We start from the raw sequence: 22511 nt of genomic DNA on the forward strand, positions 1-22511 counted from the left end.
CAAATCCTCAGTGCAAAATGTTTTAAAGATGAGAGTTGTTTGGAATAATAGTCATATGGCAGGGCCTAGGCTTCCTCAGATAGCCTCACAAAGGCCGTCTTTTGTTTCAATCCTGTCTTCACCACATACTGATTTGTGACCTTGGGACACAATAAATCTTTTTGAAACTCACTTTTTTCAGTAAAACCGGTGAGGCTAGCATATGTGTCACAAGCTTGCTATTTGATTAGATGAAATCAAGCATATACAGTGTCTGATACACAAGCGTATTAGTTTCTTCTATTGTTGTTTTCTTCTACATATTTTAAAAGAAGTTTGAAAAGAGAAGAGAAAGGACTCAATTTTTTCAGCTTCGGTAACTAGAAAAAAGTTGGAGTCATGAACAGAGATACAAACTCAGAGACAGGCCCTGGTTTGGGAGAACCATCAGACATCTCAAGAGAGATAGTGAGAAGTGAGCAAAGAGGGGCGTGGCTCTCATATGGAAGCATTGGGCTGAGAAGAGTTTTGGGGATTTGGGTATTGTCTCTGTAGAGGGTGTTCTAAAACCTTTGGGAGGGATAAATGAAGATAGCAGTTGCTGACCAAAGACCTGCCTTGGAGTGAGGACCATGACCTGTTTAAGGAAACAGAAACAGTTGCTAGAGAAGAGAGCTACAGCAATGTAATATTCGTGGAGGAGAAAAATGGTCAAGGGTCAAATGCCTTACAGAGGAGAACAAAGGACAGGAAATTGTGGGTGGCCTCAGAACAATTTCCAGAGTTCAATGGGGGAACTAGAATGCAGGTAGCAAGCAAATTTAGAAAGATGTATTAAAACCAAAAACAAAGTTGGAAATTGGGAGCGTTAGATTCCAGTCCTGACACTCACATGAACTCTCTGTGTGATTCTGTGCACGTCGTGCAACATCTCTCAGTCTTGGTTTTCTTGATTTTAAAACTCCAGCGATGGCCGGATGATTTCTAAGTTTCCTTCTACCTTCGTAGTTTCACGATGCTTTCTGAAGCTCTTTGGCAAGGAAAGAAAACAGAATAATGTTAACAATGTGGTCACATGACAGCTTTTCCTAAAGATAGAACTTGGGCTCCCAAGGAAGGCAACATTGGGAATGCCAGAGGGGAGAAATCAAGTAGTGACTTCCCCTCAGATGGAGTTACAAGTGGAGTCAATGGAGTAGATGCTGTTGAGAACAGTGAGTGGATGTGCTTTCTTTTAATCTCAAAAAGGAATAATATATTGAGTTAAAGGCAACATTCCTGAGCTCCTGCTGTGTACCAGGCCTTGTGATGCCGAGCACTATGCCCAAAGCCTTCCCCCAGAGTAGTTCTGGTCTGATCAAAGACACACGAAAACCGTAACCAGAGTGGACTTAATAGTGGAACAACGGGAAACGTACAGTGTAGAAGTGGATCAGGGAGGCAAGGATTACTTTGAAGAGAGGACAGGACTGGCTGGGTTGTAAGAAACAACCAAGAGGACTTTCTGGAAAGAGAAAGCAGCATGTGCACTGTACCAAGTTATGAGCATACAACTAAAACGTACGATGAAAACTGTTAAAATGTACTTTGTTCACACAGTTAAAATGTGTTTGTTATGGTTATATATAAAGTTTAAGTAGTAAAAATAAAGGTGGAGAGGTAGGCAAGAGTTTATCATGACCTTTTATACCTTATATATCTTCATTAAGGATTTACAGTTTCCCTCTGTGGGCGTAAAGGGGAAACATCAAAAGAATAGAGTCAGGAAGAGAAGGGTAGTATTTTAAGACAATAGGATAGATAAGATGTCATAAGTGTATTTTCATAGACTTGCGTGTGTGTGTTGAGTACACAAATGCATGAAAAATCGCTCCTATTCATAGTAATATTGAAGATGACAGTTTTTGAAGAAAGTTTCAACTTACATCAATCCAAATGCTTACACTCTGGACTATATGATGCTTTATTTACTTACTAAGATACATATTATACCATTGCCATACAAGAAGATACTTAAGGGAATAAAGCCAAAGTTCAGGTCATGTAGAGCATCAGATGTTTGTCTGCAGTGGTTTTACAAGCATATCATGATGCCACGTCTTTTCAGCATTTTCTCTAACGGCTGTTTAGAAAGAAAACATGTGCCTCTTTCAGTATCTCACTAATTCACTACTATACCTATGGTCAGACAGTAATCATCCTCAGAACCTCAGGACTCGGACTTTCCTGTTAAGAAATTTGTCATTTGATGTTTTCAGTTATATGGGTTCCTCTTGTTTTTTGGCTACATTTTCCCACATCTCTGCACAAGCCAGGCGTCTCCTTAACTGTTAGCTAGACTCCACATTCTCTTTTTCTTTGTTCCTAATATCTCCTCTCCTAGGGAACAACCTTGCCCTCATCTTATCCAGATTCTGCTATCACTCAAGACTCTTCCGATATCCTGAAATTATGATGATTATTATGACATTCCTCATGTCCTTTAACAATTATGCTATTGAGTTCTTATGGTATACTCTATACTTTTTAAAATAGGACATTATCAAAGACTCACAAAATGCAGTATGAACCTCATACAAATTTAAGCCAGTCCATTGAAAGCTTACCTAGAAAACATTACCTAGAAAATGTTGCTATCTAATTATTAAGTCTTTCTCTTCCACCACCTCCTCCTCCTCCTCCTCCTCCTCCTCCTCCTCCTCCTCCTCCTCCTCCTCCTTCTTCTTCTTCTTCTTCTTCTTCTTCTTCTTCTTCTTCTTCTTCAGCAAGAGTGTGTGTGTGTGTGTGTGCACAAGTGCCTGTGTCAAGGAGGGAAGGGAGAGAGAATCTTAAGCAGGGTCCATGCTCAGCATGAAGCCCCACGGGTCTCCATCCCACGACCCTGGGATCATGACCTCAGCCAAAATCAAGAGTCTGATGCTCAACTGACTGAGCCACCCAGGCACCCCTTTAAGTTGTTTTTAAGTTATGCTTACATTAGAGTTTTGGGATCTATTTAATAGACCGTAATTAACTTGAATTTGAACACATGAAACATTTATACTGGTTAATTGAAGCAATTCACCAACAGTGTATTTGGCACATGAACCAAATCAAATTTCATGTTGTGATTAGAATTTAGTGACAATGTCAAAGCATATACATGGAGATCAGTATGATTGGTTGTTTATTTAAGAAAGCACAGAGGCATCTAAAGAGAATAATAAAATGTCAGAACTAGTAAGAAAAGAAATGAGCGGTAACTGATTTAATGTAAGTGATGGTAAATTTGCAAAATACTGAAATTCTTGCTAAATTGTGAAATGAAAGATAACATTCGATGACAAAAGAACAGATGCCACCATTCGAGAATATGCACATGATGACAGAAATAAGGTAAGGGACACCTGTTAAACTTAATTTCATTTCCAAATTTTGTGTGAAGTGTCTCAGAATAGGGAAAATCATTTTGAAAAATCTAAGAGCAATCTGGGAGAAAAATGCTTATAAAGCTTGCATTTATCTTAGATGTGTTGCTGTGCGATATTCGTTCACATACTGTTTTCTTTCCTCCTAAAACCGAAAGGACAATGCTTGCACTACGGTGATTGCTGCATCGTTGTGGATTGTCGAACACAGGGGCCCTGGTGCCCAGAGGTTAACAGAGATTCGTGTTCTCCCTTGGCTTGTAAAATCACAGCGTAGAAATGCATTTCTGTTCGGTTAGTGAGAAAGTGAGGCTTTTGTGGTGACACAGAAAACCTCAAGACTTTTTTAATTCTGCTTTAATGTAAGTCATTAGAGCATTCCCTTTGCTGTAGGATAGTATTCTCGTCTCAGATAGAAATTCCTTCCCTGCAGAAAGAACACTAAGCACTTGGTGCTAAATCTTCCCTGGACTGAACTGAGTCTGGCACACTGTAGTCAGACAGTAAATATGTATTGAATGAGTGAGTCACCATTTATAATTATTCCAACGTTTTTTTTCCTTTTCCAAAGTAGCCTTCTCATTTTTAAAAATGCCTAGAGATAAAGTTCTAACACGGTAGATAATTCTGTTATGAAGAGGTTTCCAAATCCCATGTTAAAAAATTCTATTTTAGAAAATATTTAACATGGTAACATGGGGATACAAAGGTGAGTCAATTTTGATTCCTTGGACTCTTGAGGTCTTCAGTTCACAGTCAAATGTTTGGATGTTTTGATTTATTCTGGTTATTCTAATTAATGAAATAAAAATTATGGTGGACATTTATTGAGTGGTTACCCAGTCTCAGATCCTATGAAAGGAGCATTACATGGGCTTTTCCAAAGTGAATGTTCCAGATGACCCTATGGGGCTGTTGTATAGATAAAGTCACTGTACCTTTATCAGAGTTATTTAGCTAGTAGTAGACTATGAATCCGAATAATCTTAAGTCCAAAATCTATTTTTGCAAGTCATTAAATTTTATATGATAGTATGCAATTAAATTTATTTGATTTATTGCTTTAAATCTAATACTTATAACCTTTTGAAAGAATATCAGATTATAAATGTATGATTTAGGGAAATTCAGCATGTTTACTTGAGATGTTCTAAGTGAGCATCATAATACTTACTGTTTTAATCATCAGCCACACTGTTTTATTAGTGACCTTCAGTACTGACTGAACCTCAGAAGCATACTGATATGAGATAAGAGTAGGACATTTTTGTGTTTTCACAGTGTGGATCAATATATACCGTGATCCATCCTCCACCCATGTGTAGATGTACTCCTACATCTTTAGTGATTATTGTTTCAAGTTTTAAATATTTGTTATTGCCCTTTTTTTCTATCACATTAGGTTCCGAGGAAAATTTGTTTGGATTTCTTGTAATTACTTTAAAATTCAACCTAGTTTTACATGTGAGACAATGAAACCATGTGTGGAAAATAAAAGGACTCATTGGAAGTCATATTAAAATTACATAACAAATGCCCCAAGTGTATGATATGTGCCTGATATTTTACAAGAATCATCACAGTAAATCTTTTCCCCATTATCCCCACCTCCAGCCTGTGTGTGTGTGTGTGTGTGTGTGTGTGTGTGTGTGTGTGTGTGTAAAGGAGAGAAGGAGAGGGAGAAACAGAAAAAGAGAAGGGGACAGATAGAGGTGATGGAACTATTATTCTAATACTTGAGATTTTTATTGGTGTTATAAAAATGCAGTAAAAAAGTGAGAAGTATTTTTAGATTATTCTTAAGGTGTCTTGTAACATCAATTTGGTATAGAATAAAATGAGATAGCATATTAGCAATCCCCTGGTCTTCCGGTAGAGAAGATGCAATACACTTTAATAATTAAAACAAGAGAAAAAGTCTCTTCTGTGCTTTTAAAGAAAAGATACTTTTTTAGTGTAGGTTCAATTTTTCTTAATATTCAGTTTAGAAGAATTACTATATCTGAAGAAGTAAGTATATTATTACTGTGCTAGTTCTAGTGGATCAAATTGAAATGAGCTGTATGTGATTTTTATATGATCAATGCAAAACAGAAGAACTTTGATAGCAGATTGGGTGTGAACAATGCAGGTTCCGAGGGATTATTTCGTCAAAACTGTTTACTAAAGAGTTAACAGAATGGTCAAATATATGTATCATATGTATTTTATACAAGTAATATATATTACAGTAGAGTAAAATAATAAAAATGGAAAAGGTCAAGTCATATGTTCTGTGTGGAATATTTTCCTAGTTATAATATAAATTTATGTTCTAAAAAAGGAAGGAAAGAAATGACTAGGCTTAGCTTCAATATAATAAAAGGATACCTACTTGCTGTAAGTTCTTTTTATTGATAATAACGTATTTTACAGTTTTTAGCCCTCTGTCCACAATTGGCTAAGTTTAAAAACATGGCATTATATGAAATGAAACATGCTTATGTAAGTGATGATTCATTTTTTTTCTGTAATTTACTGTTCAGAGGTTTTAAAAATGTTTAGTAGAAGCCTTTAAGAATATTTTATACGATCGTTTCAATGCTGTGTCCCCTGCATTTGCTTTGACATGTTACGTGAATTACTTTATTAAGTAGTGATTATTGAAATGTTGGACAGTGTGGTGCATGCAATTAAAAACTGTATTGCTCTTCTGTACATGCCTACATGTAAGTGACCCCATGGGTCTCCCAAAGTGAGCCTTTAACATTCCAGAATTTTTACTGTGCATCTGTTGCTGGCATCTAGCCTCCCACCCACACAGGCTAAGTCTAACTAAATGAAGTTTATGCTAGCACAATAAAGTATGTAAAGATGAAGTAATAACATGGGAAGACAGTTACCTTATTAGTCGGGTTGCTGAAATAGCTTCACTAGAAAAATGTATGCACATATGTGAAAGAAAATAGAGTGTGTGTGGGTAGGAAAGCCTAGAAAGTAATTTATTCAAATAGTATTTCTTATATATCTTTTTATGTTATATATTCCAGATGGGATTTATACAGCTCAATGAGGACTTCATATTTATTGAACCACTCAATGATACAATGGCCATAACGGGTCACCCACACCGTGTATATAGGCAGAAAAGGTCCATGGAGGAAAAAGTCACAGAGAAGTCAGCTCCTCACAGTCATTACTGTGGTATCATTTCAGGTAATGCCTTCTCCTGAAAGGGGTTTAACAAATATGCAACGTGAGATGAATACACTAAATTGTTTTTCTTCCTTTTCTTCCATCTGTCCATCCGTCTGTCCCTCTGTTCATCCATCACTCTTCTAGTTTTATACTTGCTCAAAATGCGGAGTCTCTTCGGTTAATAACAATTAAACGTATCTATTTTAGACTTCTCTTTTAGTTTTCTACAAAGTACTACATTTTAATGTCAAAAAATGGAAATTCACAAGGGTTCAGAGATTAATGTATAACATGCATCTCTCTTGAATTGTGAAGTGTTCCTTGTAGTATGCTATTCACCTCATTGGCACAGAAATGATACCGAGAGAATTCGAGATCTTCTGAAACTGAATACTGTGAGCTCATGGCCTTATTTTAGTCCACCTCTTTGAGAACATCATAGCTATCTCTTTCCTTTGACCAGATGCCTCTTTTACTTCTTTCTTCTTTTTCTTTTTCTTTTCTTTTCCTGTTTGACCCAAGTAAAAATCATCTTGGAGGTTAAAATTAACAGTGTAATAAGAAGAAGGGTAAAGATTTATTTCTTTGAATTTGCTCTCAGTATCAAAATACCTTAAATCTGGACTTTTCAGAAGCTCATAAACATTTCCAGCCATCAAATCCTAGTCTCTGTTTGTTTGTCTGCCAGTTCTTCACAGAAATAAAATGGGGCTGACTGTTTTGTCCGCTTTCTTACTTCCTTTGGCAGAGGTATGTGTGTTAGCAGGAACGGTAAGGAAAATGAATGATTTCTATTATGTAAGGAAGACCTGAAAGCCATAGCCAGCTTTCAAAAAATAATTAGAAGTGTCCCTAGGAAAAATTTTTACACATCTAATCCAGACATCTCAGTGACTATTCACTGATACAAGAAATATTTCCAGTTAGGATCTGAGGAAATAGGAATTTATTGAAGAAGTTTTGGTGTAAAGACATAAAAACTTGACTTGCACATTTAAAATTAGGTGTGAGTGTGGTTATTGCCAAGATACCAAATCTAAAATTGGTTATGGTATTTGAGGCTAGTTTAGGTATATGACTTGTGACAGTCAGTAACATTTGCAGAGGTGATAGGATGTTCATATCATTGCTCGTTTGGGGTGTTCAGATTCAGAAAGAATTGTAATATATTTCTGTTTAAATATATTTATCTCAAATTAATGTGTGACTTCTGTTTCCCTCGTGAAAGCTCATGGTATCAGTCTGAATGGGAATCGTCTTCAAAAGGGCCTAAGTGCACCTACCTCTGTGCCACACTATTTGCTGTACATGATCGAGCCAACTTAAGTGAAACACATCCTTCTTCTCTGTTCTAAGAAATACAGGCACAAAGGAGATAAAACTGCTCAACAGAAGTCATAGCATTACGAACAAGCCAAAGAAAGGCTCTTGTGTTGAGGAATGATAGCAACAACTTGGATTTAGTCCATTTAAGGAAATTGTCTTGTATGGGTTATACTAAATATCTGCGCTGTGCAACTTTCAAATCGTAGTCAGCTCCAGCTGTTCTAATTACTCATGTACAGGATGACACAAACAAGGCTTTGTGTGCTATGGTCCACAGAGAAAAGATTTCTAGAAAATTCTTAATTTTAATAGTTTTATAAGGCACAAATACACAGTTCATGTTTGACAAACATTGCTCATAAGGTTTCTATTTTTTTTTTTTTTTTTTTTTTTTAAGGCATGACTGTTCTGTATCATTTGACCTACTTAGGTCAAGCACTTACAGGCACGGAGTGTCAAACTATCGGTTGGGTGATCTACTGAGTTTGCCTACTTTCAGACTTTTTAAAGGTCCAGAATTGAGAAAATGGTTTTAAAATTAGCAGTGTGTGCAATAAAGCCTTCATTTACTTATACCAATATGTCTAATTGTAGCTCTTCCCTTATGACTTCAGGCTGATGTATTAACATATTAAACACATGATTCAACTTTGTATAATTCGACTTTGCCTTTGTGCAATGGAATCAGAAAATTTCCGTGTATTCACATTGATCTTTGCGCTGTTTCCCCTTCCTCCTTTTAATGCCTTAGGTATAGTATGTAGCTGTGTATTGACTTCATGAATATCTTTTCTGAACAGGAAACTTCATACTTTAGGATGACTTTGTTGTGTTTCTCTATGAAAAAATAATATAGAGAAGGCACATGAGATTGAGAGCCAGAGGCCCCCCCTGGGTTCAAGGCATAGCTTCACTTTCACTCCTGCTAGGTACTCTTTTTCAGTTACCTTAAACTTTTTTTTTTAATTTTAGTATGGTTGACTTATAGTGTTATACTAGTTCCAAGTGTACCACATAGTGATTTGACAACCTGTACATTATTCAGTGCTCACCACAATAAGTGGAGTTACCATCTCTCACGCTGCAAAGCCAGTACAGTATTATTGACTGTACTCCCTTTGCTGTAATTTTCATCCCTGTGACTCATGTATTTTATAAACAAGAAGTGTGTACCTCTTAATCCCCTTCTCCTGTTACACCCATCACCCTATCCCCCTTCCTCTGGCAACCACCAGCTTATTCTCTGTACTTATGAATCTGTTCATGGTGTGGGTTTTTTGGGTTTTTTTGTTTTTGTTTTTGTTATTTTTTTAAGATTCCACATTTATGTGAAATCATATAGTATTTGTATTGCTCTGTCTGACTTACTTAACTCAGTGTAATGCCCTCTAGGTCCGTCTATGTTGTGAATGGCAAGATTTCATTCTTTTTTATAGCTGAGTGATAGTCCATTGAATATATATCCCATCTTGTTTATTTATTCATTTTATGATGGACACTTATGTTGCTTCCTTATTATAAATATTGTAAGTAATGTTACAGTAAACATAGGGGTAGATATATCTTTTCAATTTTTCATTTTTTTGAGTAAATAAGTAGCAGCGGAATTACTGCTCTGATATGAGATATGAGATCATATGAGATCATATGAGATATGATATCTCTATTTTTAATTTTTTGTGGAAATCCTTGGTGTTTTCCACTTTTACACCATAGCTTCTTTATTTGCAACATAAGCATGACCAGTCACGTCACAGGGATAAAGAGCTAAATGTCACAGCTCTTATTTTCAAGAGGCAACCAATGTATTATTTTAGACAGACTGGTAAGTGAGTAATTATACTGAGGCATGATGGGAACTCTGCCACACTCGGTACACAAGAAACTAGGTTCTGATATCAGGGGGCTGAGCCACAAAGATCAAGCAGCAGCAAAGATGACAGCAAGATGACAGACTTACATCTCTGGGGAAAAAGGGGAACAGCGGGTGCAGGTTATGATAATGGACTCCGGAGTCTCTGCCTGTGTTCACGAACTTAATGCTACCACTTCCTAGCTGTGTGATTTTGGAAAACTTACTTTCTCTCCCAGGAACTTCATTTACAGTATACGAAATGGGGATAGTGACACCCAAACCTCCGGCCTGTTGTCAGAATTAAACGAGATCATGTGTGAAAATGAAAAACTTGTGTGAAGTTTTTAGTACATATGGTTAGAGAAGAACAAGTTTCAGGCAAAAGGAGCAATGCATGCAGGGGTATAAAGGCAGGAGAAGGCACCAGGTGGGGGAGCTGAAGCCAAATGTTTGCAGTGTGGATGGGAGATACAACCTTTGAAAGGTAGTCATGGACCTGGATGATGAAGGTACTTCCTTGTGTGTTCGATGGTAAGGACTTTACCTGGGAGCAATATGTGGTCTTTCAAGATTTTAAGCAGGCAAGTGACATTATTAATATATATTACATTACATTTTATTGTAAACCTATGAGTATGTCTAGGACTCACTGTTACAAGTAGATTTATAGAACTAAAGAAGAATGATCTATTTGAGCAGGACATAGAGATCATCTCTATTCTTAGAGACATCTCTAACTTAACCAGACAACTACTGAAATGGTTTCCATATGTCATCCATAACTGTTGTGGACATTATTGTCACCATGTGTATAGGGTATTATAGAGAGCACATGGTGAGCATTGATGACTAAACATTTTTCAAATTTCTTCACTAACTGGAAGTGTGTGGTGTCAACTGTGTTGTTCTTATACATGCATATGGGTAGAAAACGTCTCAAGATTTGGAAGATGAAAAACGCGCTTAGCATAGTTGATGTAGACCCTGAAGCCATCAAAGAAAGCAACCTGATAAAAAGATTACTTCAATATGCATGGTTCTTACACAATGGTTAACTTGTATGATGGAGTCTACCATGAAGCTGAGATTCTTAAGAAACATTCTAGAATGTTCCATGCAGTCTATTTAACTATACCATGAAAATAAGGATGTAGCAAACTGACAGATGGGGACTGGGACAGTAAAGGAAACAAACTTTTTTCTCTCTCTTACTTTGTTCCAATCTCCATTCTAACCTCTCTCTTTTCAGGTGTTTAGTAACTTGTATTCATGTGTCTCACAGTCACTTCAGACTTAATAAATCTAAAGCTGAACCCATTACCTTCCTTCCCAAAGTCCCCTGTTGTTGTCTTCCACTATCTACTACCTGGTCACTCAAAGATAAAAATTGAACACCCCCCACCCCCACCTTCCCCGCTCCGCACAAGCCAAAACAAACAAGAGAATAACAGCAACAAGAGAATAATTCTGGAGTGCCTGGGTGGCTCAGTTGGTTAAGCATCCGACTTTGGCTCAGTTCATGATCTCCTGGTTCATGAGTTCAAGTCCCACGCCGGGCTCTGTGCTAATGGCTCACAGTCTAGAGCCAGCCTGGAGCCTGCTTCGGATTCTGTGTCTCCCTTTCTCTCTGACCCTCCCATGCTCTCACTCTGTCTCTCTTTCAAAATAAAAATATTAAAAAAAGAGAGAGAGTAATTCTAACCACTTCCCCTTTTTTCCCCTAAGTCAGATTAATTTTACTTGTGATGATGACTACTTTCTAATATTTGCCTATCTTCTCATGCTTTCTATTCCTACCACTGCCTGATTTTTACATATAAGATCAGTGACATATCCACATAGGAGAGCTACATCTGTATTTTTCCCTCCATGGTTTATTTGGTGTTGACTCTGCCAAAGTGAGTCTGTTCATCTACTTGTAGGAATGTCTGCGACTAAATATTACAAGTATATATAACAACACACTAATATATAACTAAGTACCTTTAAGATTATTAGAAAACTGCAGAATTCATTGCTAATTGGCAGACATCTCAAGATACAGATAAAGTCAATTTCTTATGCTGCCTGTCATCATCTTTGGTTTCAACTACTCGTACTAAATATGGATCTATTAAGTGTACTTTTAACTCTTGTGATCCTGTTGAAGATGGCTAGTGTTGTTTTTGTCTTTTTGCATTGTCATGATTCATGACATAATGCTTCTTTTCATTAAATAATGACTCTTTGCTTTTTATCACACTTTCATTAACTTTGTTAACTGACTCTACTTGGGTAAAACTTTGTTTATCAAGTAGATTTTAGTCTGGGTCACTGCAAAAAAAGAAAAAAATGAAACTGTAAATTATGATGATAACTCAGAACAGTGAAGTTCCCAGTAATGGTAGTGGAATCCAGTTCATGTTAGATCTCAGAGATAACTCAGTTGGGCCTAGAAGGCAGTAATAGAAGGGAACCAATAGTTCAAAAATTCAAGGTATAAATTAATTCTGGCACCATGGAAAGATGTTAGAGGGTAAGAAAGGTGGAATAGATAGTTTGCAAAGTGGAATAGAATAGACTTGAATTGAATTGACAAGCCACTGCCAAAGTACTTAAAACAAGACAAGGAAAGCAATTTGTCAGAAGCCACCACAGTGGACTAGAATTATGAGAGTATGTACTTAGAAATTAAAAAAAAATTAGAGACACCCAGGGAAACATGACTAATTGAACACACAGATTTATCTCCATGAAACTCTACTAAACACACATGTTTACTTCTGCGGATTCCATTAAAATTGTAGTAAAGAAATATGAAAGATGTTGGCCCACGAGTATAAGTTTGGGAAAGGAGGTGGTAGCACTTTAATGACATCAACCAAATTTTGGTGTATGGCAAGGAGCAGAACAGGTAATCAATGATTTAAGAATGGATTGTAGACATGGTTGCCCAACTGTAGAAATTGATTACAACTAACTGAATTGTACATCACTGGCTACGTGTTTTGTCATATATATTATATCTCAGTAAAGCTGTTAAAATAATAAGTTTCATTATTGAAGTACCCCATGCATACAGGAAATTGCACAAATGATGTGTCCCAACTGCTAAATTTTCCCAAAATGAACATAACCATGTAGTTATCACTCAGATCAGAATATAGAAAATGTCAGTACAACAGATGTCCCCCTAGGCCCATTCCTAGGCACTAATATATCTTACCTCAAGATACTTACTCTCCTTCTAACATCATGTCTTCCCAGTTGTTATGTTTCTGTAAATGGAAGAATACAACACCTACTCTTTTGTCATTGGCTTCTTTGCTCAACATCCTCTTTGTGAGGTTCATCCATGTTCTTGCACATTGTAGTAGTTGGTTCATTTTCTTTGTTCTAGAACATTCCATTGTATGGGTAGGCCAAAATTTCTTTATCCATTACACTATTGATGGTTATTCAAATTAAGAACAGTACTACTGTGAATAATTTTTACATGTGATTTATATGCATTTCTGATAAGTATATCTTTCAGATCACTGATCATTAGGTATGCAAATGTTAAACTTTAGTGGCTACTGCTTGCTCATTTTTCAGTGTTTATCCTAATTTAAACTCCCAGTATGTATGTGCAGGGGACTTTCAGTTGTCTCCACACTCTTGACAACACTTAATATAATCATCTCTTTATTTTAGCCATTCTAGAGAGTTTAGTTAATTTAATTAATTGTGATTTAAATTTGCATTTCCCTGAAGAGTAATGAGACTGAGCACCTTCTCATATGCTAATTAGCCATTTGGATGTCTTTCTTTGTGTGAAAAATGGCTGGTCAAGTCTTTTGCCAATTTTTCATTTGGGTTATCTGTTACTAATTTAGAGTAGCTTTTAATTTGTTCATTATGGAAAAGTATTGTAAATATCTTCTCCCACTTGGTGGCATGCTTTTCATTCTGATAGTGGCATGTTTTAATAAACATTTTACATTTTTATGTAGTTAAATGTATAAATACATTTATTTGTGGTTACTACTTTTATTTGGACTTGTTTGAAGAAATCTTTATTTCCCTATGTGATCCTGATGGAAGGCAGAACTGAGTCTTTTGTAACCCATGCATAATGTTTTAGTAATTAAGGGCCACTGCCTGAAATGAGGACGTGTGAGGTAGTCACTTCAGGCACTCTCTTCAAGTAGACCTTTGTTTTGTCACTGGTTTCAAAAAGAAAATTGTGATTTTTTTTATTGGATTATTTTATTTATACGGACTCTGTGCTAAGAATTTTACTAATGCAACCTTATTATAGGACATCAACACTAGAAAGTAGATGTTGCTATTGTTCAGACAAGGAAATCAAAGCTAACTGACTGATGTTAGTTTCCCAAGTAGCAGAGCCAATAAGTGATACAAGTCTATCTAGTCTATTTGATTACAAAGCCACACTCCAAAACCAGATGCCCTTTTAGCTTCCATGTATTCAGGGAACTTATTTGGTCTTGCTTACCATTATATTATCAACATATCTTGGCATTAAATAAACATTTTTTTAAATGTTTATTTATTTTTGAGAGAGAGAGATAGAGTGAATGGGGAAGGGGCAGAGAGAGAGGAAGACAGAGAATCCCAAGCAGGCCTCACGGTGTCAGCAAAGAAACCTATGTAGAGCTTGATCTCACGAACTGTGAGATCATGACCTGAGCCAAAATCAAGAGTCAAACACTTAACCAACTGAGCCACCCAGGTGCCCCTTAAGTAAACATTTTGAAAAAATTATTGAAGAAACGGAAATTTTGTATTCACTTTGCCAATATGGAGTCACATTGGAAAATCCATTTCTCTATTGCAGACAAAGGAAGACCTAGATCTAAAAAAATAACAGAAAGTGGAAGAGGGAAACGATATTCATACAAATTACCTCAAGAATACAACATAGAGACTGTAGTGGTTGCAGACCCAGCAATGGTTTCCTATCATGGAGCAGATGCAGCCAGGAGATTCATTCTAACCATCTTAAATATGGTAGGCAAACTTTAAAGTGCGCTTGGAATTTTTTCAAGAAAACTCTAAGGAAGAAATGTGTGAGTATAATGACATTCTTTAAAAATTAATTCATTACTATTCCTTTCTTTTATTGACATCAGTAAAAAAATGCTTTGGGTATACCAGCTACCTTAAAAGAAATATCAAAAGTAATAATTCACATCTTCTAGTAAAAGAAACCATCGTTATTGTTGATTTCAATGTGGCAGACTCTTTCTCTGTTATTCTTTTGTCTATTCTTTCATGACCTTCTTTTCATTCTCTTTTATAAAAGGCCATTTGATGAAATTAGAAAGGTTATGTATTTTTTTTGTATGCATGGCCCCACCCAAAGTATTAGACATTATGTGGTGGAACAAAAATGGAGATTGGTAATCCACTGATAGGTATGTAAAATTTGATGTCAGATATAATACTAGTTTATGAGTAAGACCTAATAGCAAATAGCTCAATTTTTTAAGCAGGTGGATCACATGTAGCTAACTTCAGTTAACAGTTTCTGAACTGCAGAAATCTAGTTTGTACCTAGTATCATACAGATGTTTACCACCAAATGAATCCTTTGACTTAATTATATACCCTTTGGTTAAACTTTCTGCAAGGCGGAATTAAAAGGTCGGAGTGAAGAGCCGTTCTTAGGGGAGAATGAACATCAATAAATGCCAAAAGCAAATGCCCATTTATGATTCCAGTTACCATATAAGGCAGGGTAAGAACCACTGATTCAGGGATAAATATATTATGTTTTGTAAAATTCTATTTTGACTGTTTTTGCTCATTTTTACTATTTGGCTTATTTGAGCAGGGAACAGATTTGCCCACACTTCAGTCATTTCTTACCATGTTCAGCTACCTCCAGAACATTCCACCAGCAGTCTGTTACAGGGTAGGCTAATACAGCCTACCAGCTTTAGTTTCTTCTAAGTAGTTCTATCTCCGAAAGTATGGGTTTGACGTGTCAGCTTTCTGTTTTCTATTACAAGTTAAGTAAATACTAAATTCTACAAAAAATAAAGTACCACATAAAAATTCACCTTGCTTTCCAGCCCTGCTGCACACACCATAGTTTGGGAAAAACAGTTATAATGAGGATCTGAAACCATTAATCAACAGTGGCCTGCAAGCTTGTCTTCCTGGGTAACATTGAAGAGAAGAGCTTTGAAAACCCTTTTCCTATTTGGCAGCTAGCTTAGAGAGAGAGAAAACTACTCCAAGGAATGAATCGGGAGGTGGCATAAAGCAGGCTCAGTTTTCAGGACTGTTTCTCAGAAAAAAGGAGGATACTGGCATTTTGTGATCTTAAGAAACATTCTAGGGTTTAGTTACTAAAATGCTTGTCTTCAGTATTGTAAAAAGCCCAACCTTCCCTCTATATCCCATTGAAATGGCGTAGACAATCAAGACTGCAGTGAGTTTCTCAGAAGGCTAGGTCTAAATTTCTTGGTATTTAAAATGAATTAGCTATGTTATTCTTGCTTATTAAGCTAATTTTAAAATTATTTAAGTGGTGTTAAATATAAGATTTCTCAACTAAATTGAGACTTCTCCCATATCTGGACTTTAAGAAAAATAAATATGATTTCAAGTTTTATTTTAGGATTTTTATTTTTATTTGTTTTTAGGTTTTTAACCTTTTCCAACACAAGAGTCTTGGTGTGCAGGTCAATCTTCGTGTGATAAAGCTTATTCTGCTCCATGAAACTCCAGTAAGAAAGTCTTGAGTTTTTTGTTCAATTAATTGGGTGAGAAGTTGTGTTCAGATGCTTTTAAGTAAAGTGAATGTTAGGAGTGTGCTTTTTATTGACTTAAAAATCCAGAAATATCCACTAAGTCACTTAAACTATACATAAAACTGGCCTTTAGTTTTGGTTAATACCTCAGTTTTATTCTAAAAATGGAATGTTCTTAGTTTCCAAGGATCCTGACAACAAACCTTAACTTTCCAAGATGTAATTTTTAAAAGTGATTTTTAATGAGAGTTTTATTTTCTTATTTAAACATGTGCTTTTGAAACGTTTTCTTATCTGTAATTCATTTCAGAGAATACTCTGTGGCATCATTTTAGTATGCTACTTAACTAGAACTTTGAGAAAACTTTGTTCTTAAATTGTAGAAATAAAATTAAGTTATTTAAGCCAGAAAGTTCCACATTCTTACAACACCTCTCTCCTTTTTCAGAGTAACATTGAACAGATTTTGTAGTTATTGTACCCTCCCAAAGTTGCACGATTTTCAGCTGAGGCTAAATTATTTCTGAATGTCTTCCAGGTTCTAATTACTGTTGTTATGGTCAGCGGTCCGCTTTAGTAATTCAGGAAGTCTCGTCAGTTTTTAGTTTTTTGTATATCTGAAAATAATTTGCCTTGAAGTGAAATCTCTTCTCTTGTAGGCAGACCTATATATTGGGCACCATGGAGAGAAAATGCTAGAGAGTTTTTGCAAGTGGCAGCATGAAGAATTTGGCAAAAAGAATGATATACATTTAGAGATGTCTACAAGCTGGGGAGAGGACATGACTTCAGTGGATGCAGCTATACTTATAACAAGGTAAATTTTCCAAAGCCAATTAAATGACATTCCTAATTCGATGGCTGTGCTGTTAATCGGATTAATTCCTTCAGAGAATGCTTTTATTCCAGATTTTGTGTTCCAAAAAACTTTGGCATAATGATTTTAGTCATCTCCCTCAATTCATAATAACTGATTTCTGAATAGGCACATTTTGGATGGCATATTGACAAAACTTGTGGCTAGTTAATTTAAAAAATATTTTACCCTCAGGGCGCCTGGATGGCTCTGTCGGTTAAGTGTCCAACTTCAGTTCAGGTCATGACCTCACGGTTCATGAGTTCAAGCCCCGCGTCGGGCTCTGTGCTGACAGCTCAGAGCCTGGAGCCTGCTTTGGATTCTGTGTCTCCCTGTCTCTCTGCCACTCTCCCACTCACACTCTCTTTCTCTCTCAAAAATGAATAAACATTAAAAATTTTAAGAAAAATAAAATTAAAAAAATACTTTACCCTCAAGTTTTGAAATGAAGACATAGCCATTGATGATGGGAAGTGAACACTATGGTGAATTTTGGTGGCACTTCACAAAAAGCCTATATTGTATGTTTTTCAGTCATCACCATGGAGATAAAGCACCCAATATATTAAACTCAGTAATTGATAAACTTTCTGGTACCACCTGAGAAAAAAGTTTCAATTAAATCTCTAGCTGATTAATTCTTGGCTCCACTGTGAATGTACTCCTAACAAACATTTGTCATGCAGCATTAAAGGCAAATATAAAAAGATGAAACAGTGAACAACAATATGCTCTTTATGGGCACTCTGTGTTAGTAATTATTCGTAAATTTTTTGTTTAAAGCTATTAAAAATGAATAGTAATTCATTATTCACTAGCAATTTAATTTTAGCATCAGCAATGTTGACATTTCCCATCACAGAATACACACTAACATCTGAATATGATTTTCTGTAACAGGTCTGTTGAATTCATGATAGCATCTTATTGCTGAATTATACAAAAACTCTTCTAGTTCTGCATAATTCACGAAGGTGAAAAAAATCTATTGTAAGAACACAATTGGACTTCCACTTCCAACTGTGTAGGTGTACCTGCGATTGGACTTTTACAGTAAATAGCCATAAAACTGAAGAATATTTATGAAACAAATGCTTTTTATTTTTTTATTTTTTTTTTAATTTTTTAATGTTTTTATTTATTTTTGAGACAGAGAGAGACAGAGCATGAGCAGGGGAGGAGCAGAGAGAGAGGGAGACACAGAATCAAAAGCAGGCTCCAGGCTCTGAGCTGTCAGCACAGAAACCAATGTGGGGCTCGAACTCATGAACAGTGAGATCATGACCTGAGCCGAAGTCGGACGCCCAACCGACTGAGCCACCCAGGCGCCCCTAAACAAATGCTTTTAAGTCACTGGAGGATGAGCAGTGCAAGACTGCAACTTTGAAAGAAGGAAAATTTATTAAGGGAGCCCCACAGTCAATCCAGATTATTGCCTGGGAACAGTTTTTTGACTGGTATAGCAAGCTGGAATCTAGGTAGAGCCCAGTGGTCCTGCTGAAGGTACTGTAGATGAGGATCCTATGCAGAGAATGATGCCAAGAAGCTTGTGTGCAGATCATCTTGGAGAACTTTGCAAGACTGGTCTGAATATCCATAGGTAGAAACTTTCCAAAAGCATCAGAGTGCTACAGCTATGGAGTTGAGATTGTTAAAGGACACTAGGAATTGAGTAGATTCAGGCCTTGAGAGTGGAGCGATCTTATTAGTACCTTGTCATTACTCCTGGTATTTAGCTGAAAAAACAGAAAAGCTGAGCCTTCCTAGTAGGGACTTTGATCCAGAAAAATGTCTACTCTTGACCTGCCCTAACAAAGCCTGAAACCAAGCACCTGTAAGGTATTTATGGGAGATAGATTGTGGAGGTTTACAAAAGCTTGGGAATTATCTTGAGCATTAGATAGATCCTCCCTACCAAGGAATAAACTCAAACCTCCCACATTCAGAGTGACGAGCCAGTAGTTGAACTGGCTCCTAAAACAAGAATCAGTTCTCTTCAGAGGAAGATAAAAGAATCCTGAATCTCTGTAACATATCTACATTGTCTGAAACATAATAAAAACTAGTCAAGCAAAGAAACATGAAAATGTGACCCATGGTGAAGGAAAAATAGTCAATAGAAACTGACCCTGAGATAGTTCAGATGTTGGATTTACTGATTAAAGTAGTTGTAATTGGAATCTCAGAAGAAGAATGAGAATAGGTAAGAAAAATTATTTGGACCTACAATGGCAAAATTGTTTCCCACATTGATGGGAAAAAACCCTTTATTATTATTATTGTAAAATTTTTAAAAACATTTATGTATTATTGAGAGACAGACACAGAGTGTGAGCAGGGGAGGGGTAGAGAGAGGGGGAAACACAGAATCTGAAATAGGCTCCAGGCTCTGAGCTGTCAGCACAGAACCCGATGTGGGGCTCGAACTCACAAACTGCAAGATCATGACCTGAGCTGAAGTCAATTGCTTAACCAACTGAGCCACCCAGGCGCCCCAGGAAATAAAACCCTTTAGATATCTACATATATCATAGGAAAATGAGTAAAAGTCAAAGATACAAAAAATGAGTTTTGAATTGTCCAAAGAGATGCATTTCACAGGGGAAACAATGTTAACATTGATGATTGACTTCCTGTCGGAAAAAAATGAATATAAAAAACAATAAAAATGGTATCTCTAATGTATGGGGCTAGGGGGAACCCTATCAACAAAAATTGTTAATGAATTCTTAAAAGTGCTTTCTTAATCTATCAAAGGGTATCTACGCACATATACACAAAAATCTACAGTTAACAACACACTTAATGTTGAAAACCAAATATTTTCCATTAGAACTGGAAGCAAGGCAAAGATATCAATGCTTACCACTTCTATTCAGTTTTGTACTCAAGATCATAGCCAGTTTAGTAAGGTGGGAAAAAGAAAAAAACAGTTCTTTTTTTTTTAATGTTTATTTTTGAAAGAGAGAGAGAGAGATTGTGTGTGTGTGTGTGTGTGTGTGTGTGTGTGTGTGTGTGAGAGAGAGAGAGAGAGAGAGAGAGGAACAGAGAGAGGGGGAGACACAGAATCCAGGCTCTGTGCTGTCAGCTCAATGCAGCGCTCGAACCTATGAAATGCAAGATCTTGATCTGAGCCAAAGTTGGATGCTTAACCAACTGAGTTACCCAGGTGCCCCAAGAAACAAAAGTTCTAAATATTGGAAAGAAAAAAAAAAATATTTCTCTTCACAGATAACATACCTCAGTTCGAATAAAATTATAAGAAATATAGCAGAAAAATTGCCAGAAGTTATAATTGGATTTTTTAAGCACATAGAATATAAAGTCAATTTATAAAAATTTTATTTAGGGGCACTGAAGTAGCTCAGTCTGTTGAGCATCTGACTCTTGATTTTGGCTCAGGTCATGATCTCATGATTCAGGGGATTGAGCCCCACATTGGGCTCTGCTCTGACAGCCGGGAGCTTGCTTGGGATTCTCTCTTCCTCTCTCTGCCTCTCCCCCACTCTCTCTCACACACACACACACTCTCTCTCTCTCTCTCAAAATAAATAAACTTAAAAAACAATTTTATTTATGTATAATGAAAATGTACAATTGGAATAATGTTATAGTAACTTCCAAAACCATAAAAAATGTAAGAATAATTTTAAAAAATATGTGTAAAACCTCTAAAATGATATCTACAAAGCACTGAGAGAGCTGAGAGAAATTAAATATCTAAATAAAGGTTTTTATTTGTTGGAAGACTATTACTGAGATTTTCATCTTACCCACATTGAGTGAGAGTCACTATAATCTCCACGAAAGTCGGTCCCAGCTTTTTTTGTAGAAATTGGCAAGCTGATTCCAACATGTATTTGGAAAAATAAAGAACATAGAAGAATCAAAACAATTTTGTAAAAGAAGGACAAACGGGGTGGACTTAAATTATCTGATTTCAAAACTTATTATAAAGATTTGGTAATCAAAACAATGGGATTTTGGCAGAAACTTCTCAGGATAGATGAATGAAACAGAATAAAGAATCTCGAAATATACCCATATATATATGGTCAACTGACTCTCAAAAACCCGATATTACTGAGTGATGGGAAGATAGTCTATTAATGAAATGGCTCTACAACATCTGGATATCCATGTGAAAAAAATGAATTTCAACCCTGCTTTACACCTTGTGTGATGTTAATTCATAATGGAGCATAGAAAGCTACGTGATATAGCTACAGCTGTCAAACTCTTAGTCAAAAAACAGAAGTTCTACATGACTATAGGGAGGGTAATGATTTCTTGGATAGAGTATAAGAAAAGCACTAATCAAAAGGTCTTGAAAATAATCGTTTGGACTTCTTCAAAATTTAAATCATCTCATGTGCAAAATACATTGATATGAAAATGGAAAGGCAGTCCCCCAGATTGGAGAAAATAGTGGCAATACGTCTGTCTACCAAACTATTTGTATTTGAAATATATGTGTGTGTATGCATATATAGTATATAATATACAAAACTTCCAACTTCAAAACTCAGTAAGAGGGATGATCAAATAGAAATGACCTGTATTTGTCCAGTGCTAGCTGGTGATCTTCAATTGCCTAAATGACCTCTTTGAGTTTCATCATTAATGAGGATAGTAGTAAAGGGTAGAGAATATAAGACATCTTGTATAACATGAGGCCTACAGTGAAGGTTCAGTAATTTTATTCCAAACAAATAGTTGTGTAAGATCCTGTGTAAGCTTGTATTCATGTGGCAGACCTACTATCAGAAATACCATTTGTTGTACTATTATATTGTCATTGTTCTTGTATTTATAGTTTTGTCAGCCCTTATTTAGGGCTGACATCTTCCTTCTTTAGGAACGTCATCTTCCTTATTTAGGAAATTATAATTTCGTAACATTGGGTGTCAACTACCCTCAAAAAAAAATTAGAATTATAATTTCATCCCATGTTAGGGGCACCTGGGTGGCTCAGTCGGTTGAACGTCTGACTTTGGGTCAGGTCATGATCTCGCAGTTTGTGAGTTTGAATCCCACATTGGGCTCTGTGCTGACAACTCACAGCCTGGAGCCTGCTTCGGATTCTGTGTCTCCCTCTCCCTCTCTGCCTCTTCCCCGCTCGGGCTCTGTCTCTTACTTTCAAAAATAAATAAACATTAAAAAAA

General features: G+C 36.3%; 1 protein-coding gene across 1 annotated transcript in view; it reads left to right on the forward strand.

Annotated features, from left to right (window-relative positions):
- ADAMTS19 (ADAM metallopeptidase with thrombospondin type 1 motif 19) overlaps positions 1–22511 on the forward strand; it is a 236229-nt gene that overhangs the window by 40201 nt on the left and 173517 nt on the right. Inside the window, exons 3-6 of the mRNA XM_042958856.1 lie at positions 6416–6581; positions 14567–14739; positions 16383–16466; positions 17150–17307. Coding sequence (XP_042814790.1) covers positions 6416–6581; positions 14567–14739; positions 16383–16466; positions 17150–17307 — 581 coding nt within the window. The remainder of the gene's footprint in view (positions 1–6415; positions 6582–14566; positions 14740–16382; positions 16467–17149; positions 17308–22511) is intronic.

Source organism: Panthera tigris, chromosome A1 (genome assembly GCF_018350195.1).
Source record: "Panthera tigris isolate Pti1 chromosome A1, P.tigris_Pti1_mat1.1, whole genome shotgun sequence".
Lineage (NCBI taxonomy): Eukaryota > Metazoa > Chordata > Mammalia > Carnivora > Felidae > Panthera > Panthera tigris.